Source organism: Trachinotus anak, unplaced genomic scaffold, assembly GCF_046630095.1.
Source record: "Trachinotus anak isolate AG129_WGS33_773 ecotype Australia unplaced genomic scaffold, CSIRO_AGI_Tana_v1 ptg000010l, whole genome shotgun sequence".
Classification (NCBI taxonomy): domain Eukaryota; kingdom Metazoa; phylum Chordata; class Actinopteri; order Carangiformes; family Carangidae; genus Trachinotus; species Trachinotus anak.
Window position 1 is genome coordinate 21,653,721 of NW_027273861.1, and position 22,523 is coordinate 21,676,243.

At 41.2% G+C, this 22,523-nt stretch overlaps 2 protein-coding genes across 3 annotated transcripts in view; both read left to right on the plus strand.

The window, feature by feature from the left end:
• Nucleotides 1-1,871: 1,871 nt before the first annotated feature.
• pgm1 (phosphoglucomutase 1) lies at nt 1,872-10,537 on the plus strand. The gene is made up of 11 exons (XM_071486158.1): nt 1,872-2,235; nt 4,268-4,430; nt 4,636-4,779; nt 5,057-5,182; nt 5,352-5,542; nt 6,235-6,389; nt 6,519-6,634; nt 6,746-6,881; nt 7,852-8,035; nt 8,392-8,526; nt 9,726-10,537. The coding sequence occupies exons 1-11, from the start codon at nt 1,990-1,992 to the stop codon at nt 9,813-9,815; spliced, it is 1,686 nt and encodes a 561-aa protein (XP_071342259.1). The 5' UTR covers nt 1,872-1,989; the 3' UTR covers nt 9,816-10,537.
• Nucleotides 10,538-21,677: 11,140 nt separating this feature from the next.
• Nucleotides 21,678-22,523, plus strand: part of ror1 (receptor tyrosine kinase-like orphan receptor 1) — a 125,914-nt gene continuing 125,068 nt past the window's right edge. Inside the window, exon 1 of one of the 2 annotated variants that reach the window (XM_071486169.1) lies at nt 21,678-22,382. In XM_071486169.1, coding sequence (XP_071342270.1) covers nt 22,277-22,382 — 106 coding nt within the window. In that variant the 5' untranslated portion in view covers nt 21,678-22,276. The remainder of the gene's footprint in view (nt 22,383-22,523) is intronic. The other variant, XM_071486170.1, reaches the window with a different exon arrangement.

A 22,523-nucleotide genomic window follows, 5' to 3' on the forward strand; every position in this document is an offset into this window, starting at 1 on the left:
GATTTTAGTCACCACTGTCTATACTCTTAGTACAGTATCGTCCTGTGAGGATTTGGACTTGGCAATGAAATGCATTCCTTTGCATTGCGCTCAGGTCTAAACTTTATTTGCCCTTGGCCTTTTCAGCTGAGAACAGCCTTGACCTCCTATTTATATCTCTCTGGTCATTATTTGCCCTTTGACTTTCTCTGCTGAAACAGTAGAGCTAGTTACCTAAATGTCACATGGCATTTGAGATGTATTTAATGTCCTGAGCCCCTGTCTGCTGTTCCTCTCCTAACACAGTAGTTTAGTAATGCTGGACTGCTCAGGGTAGCTGGGTTTCAGGAATTGTGAGCCAATTTGAACACCTACTTTGTGAGAATGTCATTCTGCCCTTTAATTTAAAATAATTGTGTTATTCATGTGGGTTTTTTTTAATAGCTTTCATTTTCATTTTGTCTGAGAACTTTGAGTTCACAATGATTTCTGTTACATGATTTTCTTCTAAATTAAAAACTTTAATTAATTTTGCAATATAATGAGTATGCCACCCAATCAACAGTGGCAAAAAAAATATGAGTAGGGAATCAGTTACCTGCCAATAGTATGTTGGTTTAGCTAATGCTATAAATGAATAGAAGAGAGCACATGTTTACTCAGCTCTTGCTATGTTTTTCTTAAGGCGATTGAGAGATAGAATCATACACATATACACACTGAATATGCAGATGCATATCCTGCATAAACTACAGTCTCCCTGCTCATTCACACACGCCCCATTGTTATGATGGCAGGTCTGAGGTTAAACTTTGTTCTGCTTATGATGATCAAACACACTGTGGTGCAACAGGCAAACAGCAGCGGCCTGAAGTGGACTATTTCACAACATTGCCCCTGCAAAATTCACCCTATCACTCAAACAGACTGATATTGCAATATCTTTCTCTCTCAGCATTTGCAAGGGTAGCTGATACTTTTTTGACTTATTAGAGTATTCATTCATTTATAGTCCAGATTTTCCTATATGGCGTAAAGGTTTGGACAACAAGCCTTGCAGTCATTGACCCCTTCTGTGCATGTGTCTTGACCTTAAAGGTACAAAGGTCTGCTGCAGCAAGAATTAAAATGAGGCCTCATTGGGAAATACTTTTTTTCACCTGCATATCAAAGTTCAGCATCCAATGATGTGTACAACAATAGAATTGTAACAGCCTCAATGCCTAGTTGCTGGAAGCGTTCCTGTCCTCAGTATGAGGATGGACATTGACAGTGATGGATGATAGAGATGGCAGATACACATCTTTTGCAAGTGTTCACATCGTACATTTCAAAATTATTAGATTATTACAGAGTTGTGAAGGTTAAAAAGTACTGTGCATTAACAATATAACATTATATATTTGAGTTTAATAACATTCAAGGACACCCATTGGCCAACATGGGGCATCCCTGTTTGCTTGATTATCAGACACTCCCATATAATTAAATGCAATGTTGTGCATAAAGGTAAACTCAGAGCTTCCCTTTTGTAATGATTACTTGGACACTGACATGAGCACAATTTACAGTTTGGAAACAAATAAAGGTCAAAACTGTCATAAAAAGCCTACTTTTTAAAATGATGTAAGAGTTGTGGTGGGTTGCAGGGGGGACTCAAAACCTCAGCATCTCTAAAATCCTGGCTACAGCCCTGAACAACAATTCGTTACCACAGTGCAATATATATATATATTTTATTATTATTATTTTACTATTTGTTTTTTGTGCAATCCCAAAAAAGGGACCAAAAGCTATGGGAAATCACAATTATCTATACCATGCTATCAAGTGTAAAGAAATCCTGCATGGTCCCTACTTGCCCTTTAAACCGAGAGGGCGGGTCTGTGGAGGGGGGAGTTGTCCGCTGTGTACGTGTGGCTGCTTTGACACTGCAGTCGCCTCCTCGTCGGGTCAGGGACTGCGGATCGCACAGGGCTGCTGATAGGTGCGCTCACTGGGGGGTCGAAAATGGTGAAAATAACGACAGTGAAGACCAAGCCGTACACGGACCAGAAGCCCGGGACGAGCGGTCTGAGGAAACGGGTGACTGTGTTTCAGCAGAACCAGCACTACGCGGAAAACTTCATCCAGAGCATTATCTCTGTCATCGAGCCCGCTGAGCGCCAAGCAGCCACCCTGGTGGTGGGAGGAGATGGGAGGTTTTTCATGAAAGACGCGATTCAGCTGATCGTTCAGATTGCAGCTGCCAACGGGGTCAGTAGAAAGAAAGAAATGCTGTGCACCTTTGCCGTTCCCCGTTTCCGTGTAGCTAGCTGAGTTAGCTAAAACGCCCCCTGTCCAGCAGACTCCTGGATAACCTGTCGGCTAGCAAGTTGACGTCCGGCTAGCTGTCAAGTTGAACTCTGTTGTCCTTTAAATGCTGCATTCAAGGTCTCATATACCGACTTAGTTAACGTCAGCTACCAGGGGAGACTTAAGTAGTCAGTGCCCACGGTAACAATAGTTCATTTTGCAGCGAAAGCACGTTAATAACTCACTAATAAAATGTCATAGAAGCGGCTAACATTATTGCCAGGCCATTGATGCTGAGGTGTAGTTCACGTTTGTTCAAACATGTTCAGTCCAACATTTCAAAATGTAACACTAAGCGATGCAATGCTCTGAGATGAATGGCTTTCTAATATTACCGCTGCATGCCCCTACAGGCATAACGAAGAAACACAGGTGGAGCAAACATGACATTCCTGCCTCTACTAATTACGCTTTGATTATAGATATTGGCCCGGACTTGAACGACTCTCATGGTCCACTGCAGTTATGTTACATTAACGTGTCACCCACACCCGTCTGGATTTTCCTGCACTGTCTCCGATGCCAGCTTGACCGCGATGATCTTTTGGATAAAGTGCATGAAGGAGGTCACTTCCAGCCGTAACCTTTGACATTTACGCACTGACACGCCAGCCTCTTTGCTCTGGCGTAAAAGATTGAAATATTTTTTTTCTAAGGTGTTGGTCATGCACAGCGACGCAAATGAGCAGAAGTGGGTTTTTAGCGTTGTAAAAGGAAGGAAGCATGAGAACCAGACGCTGTGTTGTTTCATAATAACTGTGGTGAGATGCCACTGGCTGCCTTCACTCTGATGTTACAGCCGGCAATGATTTTGGGGGGGGGGGGGCGTGCCGAGCAATGTGCAGCCAGTCACGTTGCTCTGCATATGTCTGCTGCACGGTCAAGAGCAGAAATGAATGAATTGTGCATACAGTCCTGTTATTTCACGTTATCACCCAATGCTCTCATCCCAAATGCAGCACTCACAACCGCACACGAAAAGGAGCCTCATCACATTTGGGCACAGGGCATTATGGCTGCTGCCCAGACTGAGGCTGTGACCTTTCTCAAGAGATGTCCCTGCTTTAGTTACTGCAAAGCAGCAAGTGGTAAATTCACGGCTCTTCACTGATGCCAGTAGGTTCTCGTTGCACGGAGCTGTTGGATATTTTTTTGCAGTTTCTCCACAAGTGGCTGTTGTTAGGAAATGAAGCAGTGAGGAAACTGTAACATTGCCAACATTGCACAGATAGAGGCTTTGCTGTTCCTGTGTTTACACAGAGTGAACTGCTGCGTGTTTAAATAGAAAGAGCGCTGAGACGGTGATGTAAAGATACATAAATGATATTTTCATGTAACCCCTTCTGCAGTGAATGTAAAGGAGTGCACAGTTTTTCAAGGTACTTCAGAGTTAGGTTGTTCCACGCACCTATGAGTTGTTCCAAGCATCACTGAGAGGTTGCCATCATTTTAGTTTCTTGCCACAGAGTTAGACGGTCTCAGTGTTTTCTCTCTCCTCCTGTAATCCCAGACTGACTCCATGATGTTGGGATCAGAACTCTGTTGGGACCATAGCTAGGAGTTGCAGGACTCCTTGTTCTTGTTTCTGAAGATAGGTCTTTATGACACTGGCTGTATGTTCGAAGCCATTACCATGCTGCAGAATTATTTTTGGACCAGTTAGGTTCCTGCCTGATGCTATTGTATGATGGATACAAATCTAAAAAAACATTCATTTTACATATCTAAAACCCTTGCACAGTATTATATGTGTTAAGAACAACACGGTTACAGTGCCTGTACATTTAGCTTGCCTACCCCTGCCCTTTGAATTAAACTGTTGTTGTTTTTGGATTAACCTGTATCTAGTCTCTCCCTCTGTTTCTAATTTTGTCTGAGAGTCTGTGCACATGTGCATTAATCCACACATGTGCATATGTGTTCCTGCCTGCAGATTAATCACCTGGTGATTGGTCAGAATGGCATCATGTCCACCCCAGCAGTCTCCTGTGTGATCCGCAAGTTAAAGGCAGTTGGTGGCATTATCCTAACAGCCAGCCACAACCCAGGGGGCCCCAATGGAGATTTTGGCATTAAGTACAACATCTCCAGTGGAGGTGAGTGGAGACATCATTATGCTCCCAGATGTCACAGGAGATCACAGACCTAAGAGTCCTCTACCATCTATGGTGCACTGCAAGCAGTGAAGAGAGATGTACATGGAGTCATTTTAAGGACATTGTTTGGTACTGTCTGCATTTGCTACAGTGTATTTATAAGGATAGAATCCCTAACCATCCTCTCTGCCTCTTTTGTCCCCAGGACCTGCCCCAGAAGGCATCACAAACAAAATATTTGAGATCAGCAAAGGCCTGCAGGAGTATCACATCTGCCCAGAGCTGAAAGTGGATCTGTCCAAGATTGGGAAGCAGACCTTTGATGTGGAGACTTTCCAGCCTTTTACAGGTACTTTGACATGAAGAGGAGAGTCCTACCCTCAAATGAGAGTAAAAAGTTAAATGTCAGTTCATTAATTATTTGTTCAATAATACGAGTGACTTGGAATGTGGTAGCAACATTTGCTTTTAAACATGATCCAGTCATCTGAAATAACGAGTCAAATGCTATTGACTTGTGAAACCCTTTAACTAATGTGACCAGTGTGTGATAAAAGTTAGTTCGTCACCCAAAGCTCTCATCATCTACTGCTATCTTAATTCTGTTTCCACTGTATTTGTCTCAGTGGAGATTGTGGACTCTGTGGAAGCCTATGCTGAGATGCTGAGGGGCATCTTTGACTTTGCGGCACTGAAAGAGCTTCTGTCTGGAGCCAAACACATTAATGTCCGGCTGGATGCTATGCACGGAGGTATGAAACAGCACAACACAGGCTTTGGTGATCTCCAGAGCATCACAGTGTAAAGGAGTTGTATAGTTTATACTTAAGTACTTAGAAAGATGTTGGAAGACTGTCCATTTCCCTAATATCTCTATCATGGTGTGATGGCTCCATCTAACGACACACTCTCTTCCTATAGTTGTTGGACCGTATGTGAAGAAGATAGTCTGTGAAGAGCTGGGTTCTCCTGCCAACTCAGCAGTCAACTGTGTCCCCCAGGAGGACTTTGGGGGCCACCACCCTGACCCCAACCTGACCTACGCTGCTGACCTGGTCAACACCATGAAAGGAGGAGAATATGACTTTGGAGCCGCCTTTGATGGTGATGGTGTAAGTCAACTTTCCCTCCAGGGAGGGTGATTTTATTGCTTTTAAATCAGACAGTATATTGGGGAGAGGCGAGAGCATGAATGCAACATTTTTGAACTGAATTTCAATCTATGATGTCAGCTCACATAAAATGAATTTAATAAACTCTGTTCTATTAAGTTTTTAATTTTAGTTTTTTTTTTTCTTTTTAATGGACCAGTGTAATAATGGCCCTGGGTACTGGGGTGAGGTTTAAATGAACTCATTCTGACTTTGGCACAGCCTTTAATAAGGACAGTGAATGTTTTCAGTCAGCTGTTTTTCTCTAGCCCCCCCCCCCAAACACTTTCCTCATATTTTTCGAAAAGAACAGATTTTAATATGGAAAAGTATTGGGTAATATGATGAGAAACATACTCAGTCTGTCATCCTTCTGCTGCCTTCAGAATTCATACTGAGATACAAAAAGTGTTTTTTACATAATGGTTTTTGTTTTAGGATTTTAAAATACTAAAGAAAATAATTCACGTCACATACATCATCTGTATAGTCTTTTTCAAGAAAACTCGAGAAGGCCTTGCACGAATTAACTTACTGAACAAACATTTACTACAGTTCAGGAAACGAATTCTTCTAAGTTAAACTAAATCATGTCTACTCTTTATGATTATTGACCCCTGGTCTGTCTGTGTCTGGTTTTACCCCCTCTTCAGGACCGTAACATGGTGCTGGGTAAACATGGCTTCTTTGTGAACCCCTCAGACTCAGTGGCTGTCATTGCTGCCAACATCACCAGCATCCCTTACTTCCAGAAGACTGGTGTCAAAGGACTGGCCCGCAGTATGCCCACCAGTGGAGCCCTGGACAAGTAAATACCATATAACACAATGGCTACACTAAAGTTTTCCCTCTTGGGTAAACTGAAAAAGTCCTGAACTCCCATGAGTTAAAGATACATTCTCTAATGTGGTTTATTGTGTGTGCCAATCTGTTCCAGTGTGGCTAAAAATCTTAAGATGCAGCTGTATGAGACTCCAACTGGGTGGAAGTTCTTTGGGAACCTGATGGACGCTGGCAAACTCTCACTGTGTGGAGAGGAGAGCTTCGGCACTGGTGAGTTAAAGTGATCAGATTTTTGTAGCCAGAACTCCAGTAAGAGAAAGTAGTGTTCCTCACTCTCCCTCTCTCCTCCCCCTCTCTCCTCCCCCTCTTCTAACCAACCAGGCTCAGATCATATCCGTGAGAAGGACGGCCTGTGGGCGGTGCTTGCATGGTTGTCAATCTTAGCCACCAGGAAACAGAGTGTGGAGGAGATCATGAAGGATCACTGGCAGAAGTTCGGCAGGAACTTTTTCACCAGGTCAGCACTGAACCGTGTAGAATGGTTTCTGACATGTGGGCTTGAGTCCCAAAAAAACAAGTATGTCAGGTTGCCAGTGTTAAGAATGTTTTTAATATCTGCGTGTTCCAGGACTTGGTTTAGATGAACACCTTCAGCGATGATGCAGGAATGTGTTGTTCAGCTTGTACTCTGCTCCTCTCTAGTGGCAAATAGGAGTACTACAGCGCACCAAAGCCCAGAGACAGTTGATTCATGTACACTCAGTTGCCAGTTTTAGGGAGGTATAATGGTATTGTGTTATTGACAGGTATTCTATTACTTTGTCCCCATCAATGCAGATAAATAACAGAAACACCTCTCTGTATAATGCAGTACAGTTCAGCTGCACCACAAATGACAGCCTCCAAAATGATCTTAAAGTTTCAATCAAAACATGAGAACCTTCATGACGGCAGGATTTAGAGCATTACTGTTTTATTACATTGACACAATGGACAAGCGAGTGAGCGAACATCAAATTGTTTAAGTGTTTCCTAATGATGTCCTTTCCTAAGATGTCCTAACCTACTGTAGGTGAACGGGCTGAGCAACATGTTGCTTCACATCACCTGGGCTCCATTTCTGGGAAAGTTTCACGCACTTGCCCCACCTTTTTAAACTATTTTTTCCAAGTTACGTCATGTTTTATCTCGGTGCTAGCTAGACTTTCAAAGGGAGGAGAAAAAGTGCATCACACTAATCAATATGTGAAGAAATGAAAGCATGTATGAGCATGTCTAATTATCTTTCTATATTTGAAACTATAGGTCACAGTTTGTTGAAGTTTCTTAGGTTGAAAAAAAACCAACATCTGGTCAGCTGCTTATTATGAATGTCGAACGACATGGACATGTCAAATATAACCTCTAAATCCCACAGGCTGGAGTGGGAAGCTGAGGGAAGAAGCACATCATACTTTACTCAACCTAATTTCAACTTTTCATTGCAGGTACGACTATGAGGAGGTCGACTCAGACGCTGCCAACAAGATGATCAAGGATCTGGAGACAGCAATGTTCGACCCATCCTTCAAGGGAAAGAAGTTCTCGTCAGGCAATAAGACTTACGAGGTGGCTGTTGCTGACAACTTTGCCTATACAGACCCTGTTGATGGAAGTGTGTCCAAAAACCAGGTAAGCAGCCAACAAAGCAGATCTCATTACATTTTATCCTGCGCTCCCTCAGTTTCCCATCCATCATCAAATGTTATTCATTTCTCAGATGAAAATGTTTTTTATTGTCCACTTCCCTGTAAGTCATTCATATTTTAAACTGATCTCATCTTAAACAGTGTAAATGGTTGACCTAATGTTAGAATTGACTGAATACATAGTAAAGCTATATCCCTGTCAAAGTGACCAATGAATAACTATCAGCCTGCAACAGAGTGACTTATTGCACTTCATACATTCTACCTCCACATGTTTTCCTGTTGCTGTACATTTCCATTTATCATCATCTCTGCTCTGTCTTTCTCTCGCTCTCGCAGGGCCTCAGGATCATCTTCTCTGATGGTTCTAGGATTATATTCCGTCTCAGTGGTACAGGCAGCGCGGGGGCAACCGTCAGGCTCTACATAGACAGCTACGAGAAGGACCCCCAGAAGATTTACCAGGACCCGCAGGTCAGTACAATAAGGAGTAATTTCATCCAGCTAGATCCAGTGAGAGAAAGATGTAGACAATGAAGTCATCAAAAAGGAAAATAAATATCCATGGGACCAGCAACAGTTCTCTTCTCTCAAATATTTTCCTATGTCAAAAATCACAGCATAAGAAAAGAAAAGATACCCACCTAGGTAAAAACCACTACAGAACTGGTCAAAGGTCGGCTCACTATATTATTGCCATTGTCAAAACCAAACTGAGCTTTGAGGGCTTTAAGGTATGGGCCCCCAAACCCTTCATGCTGTGTGGAATGATCTGTAACGTGTAAGACAGCCAGCTTGTGTTGGGTGGAGCTCTCCAAAAACGAGTTCCAGAGCCTGTATTCAACGTGGGAGATGATGGAGATGTTTGGCCAAGTCTTGAGTTATGGCAGCTTATCAGGGCCACTATGAAAAGGGCATAAGGGAAAAATAAAGAGTGCGAGTTCCAACTAGACACTTCATAAAGTCTTTTTGACTAGTGTGGACAGGGAGGTGATGTAGAACAAGAAAGTGAGACAAGCTGAAAAAAAAAGTGAATAAAAGTTTATTCAAGTCCTTTATCCTCTTCATGGCTTACACATCAAGAATGAACGGATAAGCAGAAACATATTGCTTCAGAATCTGAACTTGACAGATAAATGTCCAGTGGGTTAATGGTTCAGTTTGCTGACTTAAGTCTCGTTTGATTTACACACCCAGGGGGTTGCATTTTGATAAGAACAGGTTTAGAGAAGAGGAAGCACTTCACATTTCAGCCAAAAGAAATTATTTTGTGATTTCACTATGCTTCGCTCATCCCTGGCTCACACTGTGGTTGAGAATCACTACCAGAAAATGATTTCATTCTGGCAGATGTTTGGTTGGACCTGGTCAGGATAGCTCATGTTTCTGCTCATAGTTTTGAAACTCAGATTAGCTGTCATCTCAGGGGAAATGCATGATCAGGTACTTCAAACAATTGCGTCATTTACATTAAGCATTTTATTGAAGCACCTCATCTGGAGTCGTGTTTTTTATACTTATTCAAAGAAAATATTCTAACTTTGATTACTATAAATAATTTGCCCCTCCTTATTAGCTGGAGGCGATACATGGCTATTAAAAGATGCAAGTTTTGAAAGACGTGGAAGGAAGTCATAATATCTTCTGTGTGTTTGTCTTATCTCATTGTCCAGGTGATGTTGGCTCCCCTGGTAGACATCGCACTGAAGGTCTCGCAGCTCCATGAGAAGACTGGACGCACTGGCCCTACTGTGATCACATGATTCCTCTGCCACGCTGCTTCCTCTCACCCTCAGCAACAGGATACCTCCGCTCTCTTGGGGGTGAAGCTGCCCTTGAATGCCGTCTTGGCTTCGGTTCCTGGCCCTCTTAAAAAAAAAAAAGAGCTGGATGAAAAAAAGTTAAACTCAACATCCCGGTTGAATACCAGAAAATTCATGACGTGCTCTCGATTTTCCTAACACTGAAAGTTACCCACTGCCGTCTTCTAGTGAGTGCTAATATGCCGTTTTCTTGGAACACTGGCAGTAAATCTGCCTGAGCAGTCAGATCGTTTATATTAGCACTTTTCATGTGACATGTCTGACATAAAGATGTTCAGACAAATTCATGAAAAAAAGATTTGGCATTAGTAACAAGTGAACTTCTGTCACATCTTAATGAAATTTAAGGAAAACTAATTTTAAAGACTGAAAGACTTGAATTGAGTGTGCGTCATGCAATTTCTGTTCAACGATGTTACTGTCCAGATCTGTCCCTGAACTAAATCATCAAATGGAGAAACTGCCAAACTGACCGTAAATCAGCAATCTGGGGCAACCTCACCCCTCTCCTGCCACTTTTCCTTCACTGACCTGGTGCCTTCCCCTCCCTCTGTTTTCCAAAACCCACCAAAATGGCCTCTCAACGTGAACCATGAACCACAGCTAAAGCCTTTAGAACTAACACATCCACCAGTAATAAAAGACCTTACATTAAAGAAGAACTGTTGTCCTGTTTTAAATCTGTTTTTTCCTCTTTTTTTTATTTTCTGGTTGCACAATATTTAATGCATTTAACTAATATGCAGACATCTGTCATAGGCATGCACACGCACAATACGCCTCAGTATTTATAAATACTGAAGCTTTCCTTCAAGAAACCAGCTGGTGCTCGACTAAGTGCCGGGGCCAGCTGCAATTGCTTTAGCAGACCTGGGTTTAGAAAACTGAGCATTCACAAGAGAGACTGAAACAAGAGTGTGTGGGGTGGTATTAATAATAGCTTCTTTTCAGCCGGGAAATTATTCTAGGTAAATGCAATGATCCTGTCCTGCAGTGAATAAGCCACGTCGTGGGACACGCTTTCAAGAGAATAAAGTGCTTCGAAAAAGTCAAAGCCTCTCCAAAGACATTCCTGAGGCAAGCGGAGAGACATAAGCTGATGAATTCTCTCACTCCCTCACAGGTTGTCTTGTGTAATGAGATAGTCAGTGTAATCTTGATTAACGATTAGCTTTATAACGTGTCAACAGGTCAGGGGATCCCACAGGCTTTTCCACAAGGGGGATGAGTGAATGATGTTTGAAGCAGCTTGTCATGTTTGAGACGCTACAGATACTGGATTGGTGTCAACTTTTTCCTTGCACAATTCTCATATCTGGACTTAAATTGGCTACAATTTAGTTAATAGGAGTGAGGGTGGAAAATCAGGTGCATGCTCTGTGTTTCTCTCTGAAATCAAAGGGGGAAATTGGCCTCAATCACAGATGGCACATTTTCCGCCAATTTCTGTCATGTATGTCAGTGTCAGTCATCCTGACCGGCACAATCAGCTCTACCTGTTTGCAGTAAACCCCCCCCCCCCCCCCCAAAAAAAAAAAAAAAAAAAAAACACATGGTAAATAGTTAAAGTTCCCGAGCTGGAACTAATTGGCCAATCAAGTTGTATTTTCTCACAGATATGTAAAGAGTTTGATGCATGATGACATTATGTTACAGATGACAATTACTGCTATTTTACATTTCCTGCCATTTACTGACACAAGCTTTGAGACGCATATTTCAAATGGCATCATTGACTATTAACGGCTTGATCTGAACAAATGCTTCCAACCCTTTCATCCGTGTTTAAATAAAGATTGCGGACAGGACTTTTAGGGCTTGTTGCCAGCCTTCAAAGGTACAGTCGGTGGTATTTGGGCTATGAAACTGCCCAAAACAGTTCCTCCCTATTCCCTTAGGGGTCACAATAACAGGGTGGAAACGTTTTCATGCTGCTTTGTTCAGACCCTGTCAGGCTAACATAGTGCAATGCCTAATGTGTTCCTCTTGTTCTTCTCGTAATGGCTTACAGGCCGTATTTGGATTGGCTGTCATTACATCAGGTAATCACAATAAGGCTTACATTAAGCTGGCCTGGTCCACAGCTATTAGATGTCCAAATGGCTTTCTCTGGAGCTGGCATGGAGCCGCGTGTTTTTAGAGCAGCCTGTTCATTACCCGCTCTCAAGATGAGGGCAACGTGGCGGACAAAGACATCATTCTTTAAGTCCTCAAAAAAGGACTTAGGAAAGCACAAGCTGTGGCCCTGCACCGTCCAAGTGGGTTTCACTCCTCTGCTTCTTTTGGTTCTTATGCTTCAGCACAATTTTATGTCTCAAGTGATACAGTATTAGAGTTAGATTAACTAATTAATTAATTCAAATCCCATTTAATGTCAACACTTGAAAACTTTAATGACCATCATATTTTAGATTACTGCCGGTGAGGATAGTGGACTATGTTTGCCGGCATACAACATTGTTCTTGTGGGCCATAGGGCTTTTGGGGCCACAGGGTCTGGGGCCACTGGGCCACAACAAATTATGAAAAGCTCAAACAATCCAAAACTAAGCCACCTTAAACTACAGCTACCTATAGGCAAAGCAGCAGCCACAGCTCCCCAGTAAAGCTGTTTCACACCTGCCTAGGCCCACAGTGGCTGACGCATGATGAAACATCAAGTTAAAAAACCAGAGGCCATTAACCATGGACCGATCATACAGCATCTGTTAACTCAGGGAAGGAGGGAACCTGACGTATTTGTTCTTTCAGTCAAACTGCAAAATGGCACATAGCTCAACCCCAGCCATCGAGCTGACCTTTGATCACAATAAACTTTTTGTTTCTCACTGGTAAACCACACATCAGCTCCTATTACTTATCAGTTGCTCATTAAATTTTATATATCTGGACTCCAAATTGGAAATTATTAGTTTTCTCCAAATCATTATAAAATTATACTTCCATGCCTCTGTAGTGCTGTCTTTTAAGCTATTTATTATCTGCAGTGTGATCTGACCACTGACCCTGCACCAGTACTCTCATTCCTGGGCACTTTATATATATGGTTGCTTGTATAGGACTATGTGGACTGTATATTAAGGGACACATATTGGGAATCTGTGTAGCTTCCCATAACACATACAGCTAAAGGATGATCTGATCTGTGCTGTGACAAGTATCTGGTGTATCTGGTCTTCCGTGCCTGTGTATTAAGTCTTAAACCGCATCCATATGTTTAATCCACTGTGACCCAGATAAGATAAGGTTCCATAACTGGCTGAACACCAAAGACCTTAAATCAAATCTGTTTCACATGGATCTGTCTAATATAGATCTGTCAATATAAGGAATCATGACACTCCCCTGAGGAAGACCCTGTGGTGGTCGAAACTGGTTGGCATTTTTTGTAACATATTTTACTCTGATATTCCCTAAACACAATAAAGGCTTTTTAACTATATCTTGGCTGCATGTTAGGGTGCCTGAAGTAAGCCTAGTAGCTTCCCTTTGTCTAGGGTACAACCATCTGTCTCCACTGTCTGATAAAGACCATATTATTTCTGGTTTTGTCTAATTTGATACAAAGTATGGCTTGTAGCTTACAATAAGATAAAGTGTGAATGAGATTTGTATCTGTGAAAGAAATCTTCATGGCAAATTCAAGTTTGTACATTTGTTCCAAAAAAAAAATTGTGCCTGTGTAGAAGAGATTTGTATCTGTAAAAAACGAGAATGAAAAAACAAGTGTGAATAAAAACTCAACAAATGATATGAGTGGTGAGGTAAGACCAATACACTGTGACAGATGTGTTTTTGTCAACATCTGTGAACAGATACAGAGACGAAAACTGTAAAACCTGGTGCTCAAAGTTCCTATAGTGTGTGTGACAGCGAGGTTACAAGTAGAGTTTTGACCCCATTTTTAAACCTGGATCTGATTGGACAGTGACAGTTCAACCAACAAGCAGAGTCCAATCAGAGGGCAGGTGGCTCTGATATCTTAACATCTGCTGCAGATCCTCAAAGGTGTAGTAGATTCATGTCTGCACTGTCATCCATCTTGAAAATCTAATGCACCAGAACCACCTGCCCTGTGATTGGACACTGCTTTGTGATTGGACTGTCACCGTCCAATCAGATTTAGGTGTAAAATTAGGGTTAAAGTTCTACTTGTAACTTAGTTGTCACACTGTGTCGGAACTTTGAGCACCAACTGTTACAGTTTTGTCTCTGTATCTGCTCAGACGTTGACAGAATTCAGCCTCTTCCAGTGTCTTTATGTAACCTTACCACTGATATCAGATTCAGATCTTAATCAGTACAAATCTCTTCAACACAACCACATTATTTTACATGCACAAACTTGAATTTCTCATGCTGATTTACTGGGGTGCAGTCATGCCCATGACTTACCATTTCTTGCAGGTTGTGGGGTACCATAATGTTTGGTACTGGCATGAGGTGATTCTGGCCTCCCTATGAAAACAAATAAGTATAATTATTCTAAATAAAATGACTTTCCACTGCAGGGCAAACATGGACATTTGAAGCAGCATACTTATAAAACAAATACAAAACAATACAACACATTTATTTTTACTTGAAATGTGTTCAAGCACAACCACCAAAGGGTACATTTAATAGTCCAAGACACCAGTTTGAGTTTTAAAGTTATCTGCTTTACAACGGCAGATGTCTACATCCAACTTCTCATGTTCTTCGTCCACAACGCATGCATGCTAAATGAGGTTAAAATAATGAATCCTATTTTCTCAAGTCCTTAGAGCAGGCTACTTCAAAAACATTTCATAGTAAACAGAAGAGCCGCTTGTAACTTCAGTGTCACACACTGTGTGGGAACTTTGAGCACCAAGTTTCACACTCAATTCTCTGTATCTGTACACACACTAATAAAAAAATTCACATGCGTCCCTAATCCTCTTCCCTAAGAGTGATATTAGAAAATATGACGTATAGAAAATATATTTTATTTCTTCTACAGTAATTACTATTAGAATATAAAATACAATCATGATTTCCCTTATACAGTGACATTTAATTTATAATATACAACGTCTTGTCCTAAAGCCAGAAGTTAAGAGAATCCCCAAATCAGGATATTCTGAAGACAACACAAGGGACACTGACTAAGTATCAGTGGATGTATAAAAATAAATGTTCTATGGCACAAATAAAATGGTCGAATGCCGGAACTGTATCACTGTTTTTAATTGAACCCTCGACATTAGGAGCTATTGAGTGTAAATGATGAACTAATACAGCAGAAAAACATACTCTGCAGACGTGGAGTTGCTTGCAAATGTTATGTTTAAAAAAAAGTCAAAGCCTTAATCTCGTCAGTCAAACTGTTTAAGTTATACAGCCAAAATTAATTTTAGCCACTGGGGGAAATGAGTTACCTCACTAACCCCATAATCTACAGTAGCTGTGTCTTATACAGCCTAACAGGTCTCATTCAGATTTTAAATTGTATATAAAGTTTAAGATTGATGAGCAAAGCAGGAGAAGCAGTCAACAGGTCCATTTGAAATTATTTAATCTTTTACTTGCAGTCAGTCAGACATGAGTGGTTACAGCTGAGTGGTTACATTTCTACAACTGAAAGAAAGTGTACATACAGGTCAAATTTTATTATAATATCTTGAATAAAGCAGTAAAGAATTCTAACTGAAAATCAGTACGTCAATACAGTCTCGCTTTACATATATATTTATATAAGGATATGCCAGGGAGATTAGAAGCTGTAGTTAAAAACAAAATAAACATGACTAAAATAAAATATAACGAAATGAACTACTCACTCAGCGCACTCAGGAACAAAGGTGAAATGATGGAGGGAAGCAGCTCAACTGAAGAGAAAGAGCTCAGGACACAGAACAAACGACACTCGAGGCACCTGTGTGAGCTGTCCAGTCAGCACTACTGTGTGGCTGCTTCTCTTCCACCCAGCAGTCATGTGACTCCGCTTCCGACAGGGTGTTTTATTTAAGTAAAAATCAAAAATAAAATGCAGTTATCCAATTTGCATTTTCATTTTCACATACTCATGTGGGCATTCTATGACCATGTTAAAATGAAAACTGATAAGCTGTTTGACATTGTCATCTCCAAAGACTTCACCTGCTCTACAGTGGCAATATCGAAAATGCAAACAGCAAACAGCGCCCTCAGCCCATTCATTAACATTTACATGTCACTACACTCTGTGGGAGTCAAGCTGAAAGTCTGTCAGTCCTCTCATCAAGGCAGGTCATCAGTCAAGCTGTCACTTCCTTGTCACTTGTCTCATTGTCGGTCGGGGTCAGTGGCAGGGGCTTGTTTTATCAGTCTGTGTACGACACTGTGTTTTACGTCAGCACAACTCAGTGGAAATTACCAGATGTGAGATTTGTGATAAGATACAATGAGACAGGAGTCTGGTAGTTATTCTGATCCCAGTTCACAGCAGAGATGCAACCAGCTGTTGGTATGATTCTCCTCAGCTCAGTCTGCTCCCTCTGCAGTTCCTCCTTGATCTCTGACCTAAATGAATTATTCTTCTCAGTCAGCAGGGCCTTTCGATCAGGAATCTATTTCAAATATGAAATATATAAAAATTATATCAGGTTGATGTGTATTTGATCACTTCTAATTATGACTGCATATACAATAAACTAATAACATATACGAATAACATCATAATAAATGCAGTTGAAACACTCAGACCTTCACTCAAACCTGGGCTGCAGTCAAAAAGTCCTTTTTGCTTAGGAAGGTTCCTAACTGAGTGAAATGACCTAGAAGTATCTAGTGGCAGCCGTGATAAGAACTGGGAGAATTCTCTAAATCAGGGGTTTTCAAAATTCTGAGATTGTGGGCTTCTCTTCACACAAACCTTGGAAAGCGGTATCACTTTAGTTTAACTGATTTGTTTCGCTCAATTTCTGGATGGGAATCATAATACGTTATTAGATCCCATAGACACTCAACAATTGATCCAAGATGGCCGAATACTGCTGTTTGACATAACTTGAGACTAAACCAAATACATAGAAAAGGTCTGTCCTGAGGCGTTTATTAGTTTCTGACTCTGGGAAAGTGGGACAAACAGTAAAATTCCCCAAAACTACTGTATTTCTCTTTTTACACACATTTAAGAGAATTTACGTGATCTATTATTACCTTTCCATTAACTGAGCCTTTCCAGACAACGTTGGGAGCCCCTCCGGTGAGGCCCACCACTTTGAAAAACTCTGCTATGAGTAATAATGAAAGGAGCTTCAGTGCCTCTTATCTTATCTCCTTTAGCATAGGAAACACTGGACCTTCCTTTCAAGAGTCAAGAGACTTTTAATGTCATGTACACAGTAGTAACAGGTGTTTGCATCATACAATGGAATTACTTTGCCAGCCCTCCACTGACACAATTTAAGATTATGTCTAATGAATAATACATACAATAATATAATATAATCCTTTATGAAGGGAGGGAATGCCCACAAATCCTTGCTACAGCAATATTTAAAGTGAAGCACCGCTGTAGTTTCACCACAGCAGACAGATCTATATGTGTGACACAATTTAACACTTCTGCAAATCCTTAGCTGCGGTTGAAAAGTCCAAATAATCTCCCCTCCTAACCAAACATTCTGAACATCCTTTCAGTTACAGGGAAAATTTCTATATCTATCCAGAATTCCTGGCCACAATTGTATCTACAGCTGGAGCTGTGTGGGGGCACCTCCTTTGAAACTGATGGAGCTTCCAGCAAAATTTGCACCTGAGCTAGCTGATAATGAATGAATGAATTTTAAGTAAAAATAGACGTTTCTCAATATTGTATTGTGAAGAGCTGCCTAAAATGTTCCTGTTTGCTCTGCAATGGAAAGTCATGTTATTCAGTATAATTACAATGTGTATTAGGCTATATTTTTCATAGGGATGCCAGAATCAACCCCAGCCAAGTACCACAGGTTATGGTTACCCACAACCAGCAAGAAATGGTAAGTCCGTACGACAACAGCAAATGTCAGTCAATTTAAAAATGTAAAAATTGCACAATCTGCTGTTTTATTTTTCATTTTCCATGTGGTATTTGTAAACTTGCATGATGTCACACCAAAGCTAGAAAGCAGGGAACCTTACTTAGTCTGTCTTGTTAAAACAATATTATCACCTCTAGCTCATCCAATGGATGTGGACAAGCTTTGACAGGGTCTGTGAGGTTACCAAAGTCTCAGACAATTCCCCAAATAAAATGGCACTAATGGATGTAGAGGCTCCACATGAGTCATCACCACTTTTACGCTCTCAATTTTGTGGGTCTGGAGCCGACGTGTACAGGATGATGTGTGAGGCCATAAAAACTGTTCAGCAACGGCACAAGATGAGTTGGAACGTTTCTGACCGCATAGTTGAACCGAGCAGTGTGGAATAGGGGCTGGATTGTGTCCATAGGCCACTCTCAGTGAATGAGAAAACAAATATACCAGGAGACGCCACACTTCTATTGCCCATGGTCCTCTGAAGTGTATGATTGAGAGAGAAAGACTAGGATTTCAGAAGAAAGAAAAATGACATACCGTACCAGAAATTATCAACATGCTGAATTCTTTTTTATACTTTTATACTGATACCTGATTTAACTGTAAACAACAATAAAAAGCCGTTCTCCCTCTGGCCCATTTATTAGTTCCCTCCATCCTGCATTTGTTGCATATTAGTACTGACTGTTCCAGAGTTAAATTGGACATGAGTTGGAAGCGGGGAGGGGGATGCAGAGAATGCAGTGAGGTCAATAATATCTGTCAGCCATTTAATGATGTCTAAACTGGGATGGAAACTGTCCTGACTTATCCGCTGATTGAAGAATGCATAAAGTGCTAGCACCTTTTCAAAGGGATGCAAAGAAAATCAGAACTTGGAACCACCTGAGGATGTGAAGGACAAGAGACAGCAAAAGTTCTGGAGTGACACAAAAAATACTGAGAAGATGTGGCAGATATTTTCAGAAGGTCATCGTTACCCTCATCCTTTCATTATTAACTGAGACATCATTGCCAACTTTGCAACAAAGAGACCCCCTGTCCATGTGCTGTGGCTGGTCCAGAAAGACTGGGGGATCTTCAAAGAGGCTCTCAGAACCCTAATCCATTAAAGTTACACGACTTTCTCCATGCATGGTTTCAATTTTTTATAATCATATCCTACTTTAGGCAAAATGAAGTCGATGGACATCACAGAGGAAAAACAAGCCAAAGTCAGAAATAATCTTGATACTTAATCGGCCCAGAAGTGAGATCTCTCCCTTCCGAAGCCTCTTTCACTCCTCTGAGGTTCCTCAGTACAGCGAAAACCACGTAAACACAGTTTAAGTTAAATTAATATATCTGCTTAAACAGAAACTTTAAAAGGCCACCTCAGAAGGAGCTGACATATGATGTGAATCACCTCACACGTTTCTCCAAACTGTAATCAGTCATGCCTAATTTCCTCTGGTTTGACAGTTATTTAGAGTTATTTTGTTTGAATTTGCTTGCCGTGTGATTTCACTGGAGCACAAAAGCCCTTTGTTGTGTTAATTGAAATGTTATGTGCAATCATACACATGCACACATCTGCTAATGCAAACACACACTTTTGATGTGCCACTTTCTCCATGCAGTCCAAAAGAAGCTTAGATCCACCAGAATGCAGCGCTGAAACCACCTGAGGTCCTTGAAGTTGCAGACTGCAGTTTTAATAAAGTTGGAGCTGAGAGTGTGGGCCTACATGTTGGAAAGATCGGCCCATTACGCTGACAATTCAATTAAATCAAGAGGAATTATATTCTTAAAAATTCCACTTTTTCAAAATCACAACCTCTGGCATGAAAGAATTTTGTCCAACCTTTTAAAGTGCGGCTTAACGCTCAATCATCATTAACAAATGAACTGCAGTTTCTATTTACAAGTTCAATTGCTTGAAATGACCGCAACCCTGGTTTTGATCAGAGCTTTTGGCAGCTGTTGCAGACTGCTGCTTTGTATCCCTCAACCCTCATAATTACCATATTCTTAATTTCCTCAACCACTCAAGTAACGGTGGACCAGGGACAGTGCAAAGATGTGTTGACATACAGTATACAGTAGGCTAGGCCTAATACAGCAAATCAGCACACAATTTTGAAAAATTTAAGCTTTTATTCCTCCAAACGCACACTTGGACACACATTACCTTAGACAGTGTTGTCTCCAGACTCTGGTTAGCAGCATCTCTCCAGGGATGTCTCTGAGTGTGTACAATGGGAAGAAAAGGAAGGAGGGTTTTGATTAGGAGCTCTCAGGAGGTAGCCACAGACCATTGTCCTGGACCCTTGAGTCTGATGAGGAGCAGGGATATCAGAAGTGGTGCCCTGACACTTGTGAGCAACCCAGCCCACCCTCTCTCAGCTCTTCAATCAAAAATAATCTGGTCTAAAGCATTATTCATACATACTATTCCTTTCCTCTGTAACAGTTAAATCAAAACATACTTCAGAGAGATGATATTTCCCTTTAATGAGCAGGGGTAGGTCACAATATGGGAGAACCGGAGATGCAAAATTACTACCATTCTTTTCCTGCCCCCAAAATGCCGGTATTAGTCTTTCAAAGTGCTCTGTGTGTGCAGACACACATGCAGAGACAAAGTATGTGTCAAAAGCCAGAAGTGAGTGGAGCAAAATGAAACAAGGTGTGGAGTTATAGAGGAGAAGGTGAGGTGGGTTAATAATACTGTAAGGCTCTGGAATTAATAATTCTGTAAAGGTGTGTGTGTGTGTGTGTGTGTGTGTGTGTGTGTGTGTGTAGTCACATTTAACATGTCTGCAGATGTGATTATTCATGGAACAAGAAACCTTATTCTTTTCTCTTTATACCGACTCCTTCCTCCATTCATCTGTCTTTGTCCTTGTGAATGCAATGTGGATAGAAATCAAATGAAGTTCCCTGAATTAAACATTTGGATATGGCTCATTTTATTAGCTCCAGATGGATCATTAACAGATAATCCAGATAGATAAATTCTGATCCATTAACAGCTGTTTATTAATTTAAAAATGAGAATGTAGAAGGCAGGCCTGTTTTCATAATCGTGGGTCATACTAACAGTAATCCTGTGGTACACCCCACTGACATGGCACCGGTTCAACGCTGTTCACCAAAACAGGTACTCAACCAAAATATTCAAAATATTCTGTGTTCATTTCCTGACAGTCCTTTCAAAAAAGTATAGTTTTACTACAATGAATTATGAAGTGGCTCTCACACAATTATTGCAGAAATGTTAAGCCTGTACAGTGATATTCTCAGAAATACCATAAGTGTTATCAAGAAAACTATGCTTATGTATGTTAAAACTCATGTGTACCGGAGGAAGTGGCTGTTCAAGTTTGGGTTACTTTAGTCATACTTTTGGTTATAATTTAATTATGTAAATATACACGCCCTGATTCAGTTTCAGTGTCAAGAGCATCCCCAAAATAAAATCCTATTAAGTTAGAAAATGTGCTTATTATTTTTTCTCATACTTTTCTGTACCTTCGTAGCCTACTGACGTGATTTTCTGTGATTTTTTAAATTTCTGTCTCTAAGTCATTTGAATTGTCATAATCTGTAGGTGATTATTGTAGTGATTAGTTACACTCTCCCAAATCGACTTTTCATTTCAACAGTTTCACCATAATGTCTATTTAGCAGCTCTTCTGGAGCTTTAATTGTTGTCACAGGACCAACTTGGCAAATATCCCAGATAGAATTGTTGATTTTCACATTTCCAGGATTTCAGGACTCCGCGTCTCTCAGGACTTCTTCTCCATGTTGGCTCCAAAATTGAGACAGAAAGTTCATTCTTGACCTTTGAAATAGTACAGAAGTTGACTAAATAATTTTTTTATGATTAGCTGTTCTGTAGCTTTCGAAAAAAATCTTTCTTGCTCGAGTTTGGGGTCTTTACCAATTTCAATTCAACTAAATGCATTTCTGGAACAGAAATGTCTGTCAATGCCCTCTGATAGTTCCTGTTATGAACACTTGGTGGCGACACTTGGCTGATCAGAGCCATGTGGCTCCTGTGGGCACAGCTCTCCTCAGTAAATCTGGACAGTGAGGAATTGCGCTCAGTTGGAGAGACAGAGACAGAGGGGGAAAGCGAGCTGGGCTCCAGATAGGAGGGAAGACACAAACCAGGACAGACGGAAACAACTTTCTTCCAGACTCTCACACTTTTTCCACGCAGAGAGTGTTGGTGCGCTTTGAAAGAGCGGCGGAAACAGGACACCTCTCATAAAATCAGCGTTTTTTGTCTCGCAGGATTTTTTTTTTTTTTGGAGGTGCTCGAAATTAAATTGCGAGCGCAGTGGATGTGAAAAACGGGCGAAGGTTTAACACAGAGCCGGAGGAATGTATCCAACTCGGGCAGCGGCGTGCCAGCGTCTCTGGAGATGTCCAGCCTGCGCTCTCTGGATCACCCTGCTCCTCCAAAGTGTCCTGGACCTGAGCGCGTCTGGTGAGTCCTTTTTTTTTTTTTTTTTTTTTTTTTTTTTTAATCCCACCTCGGAAATCACTCCTGTCTCCCCCCTGCTTCTCTGCTGGCTTTACCCACTTTGCGGTTCATCTCAACACGCGTGAATTCAACGGTGTAATCTGT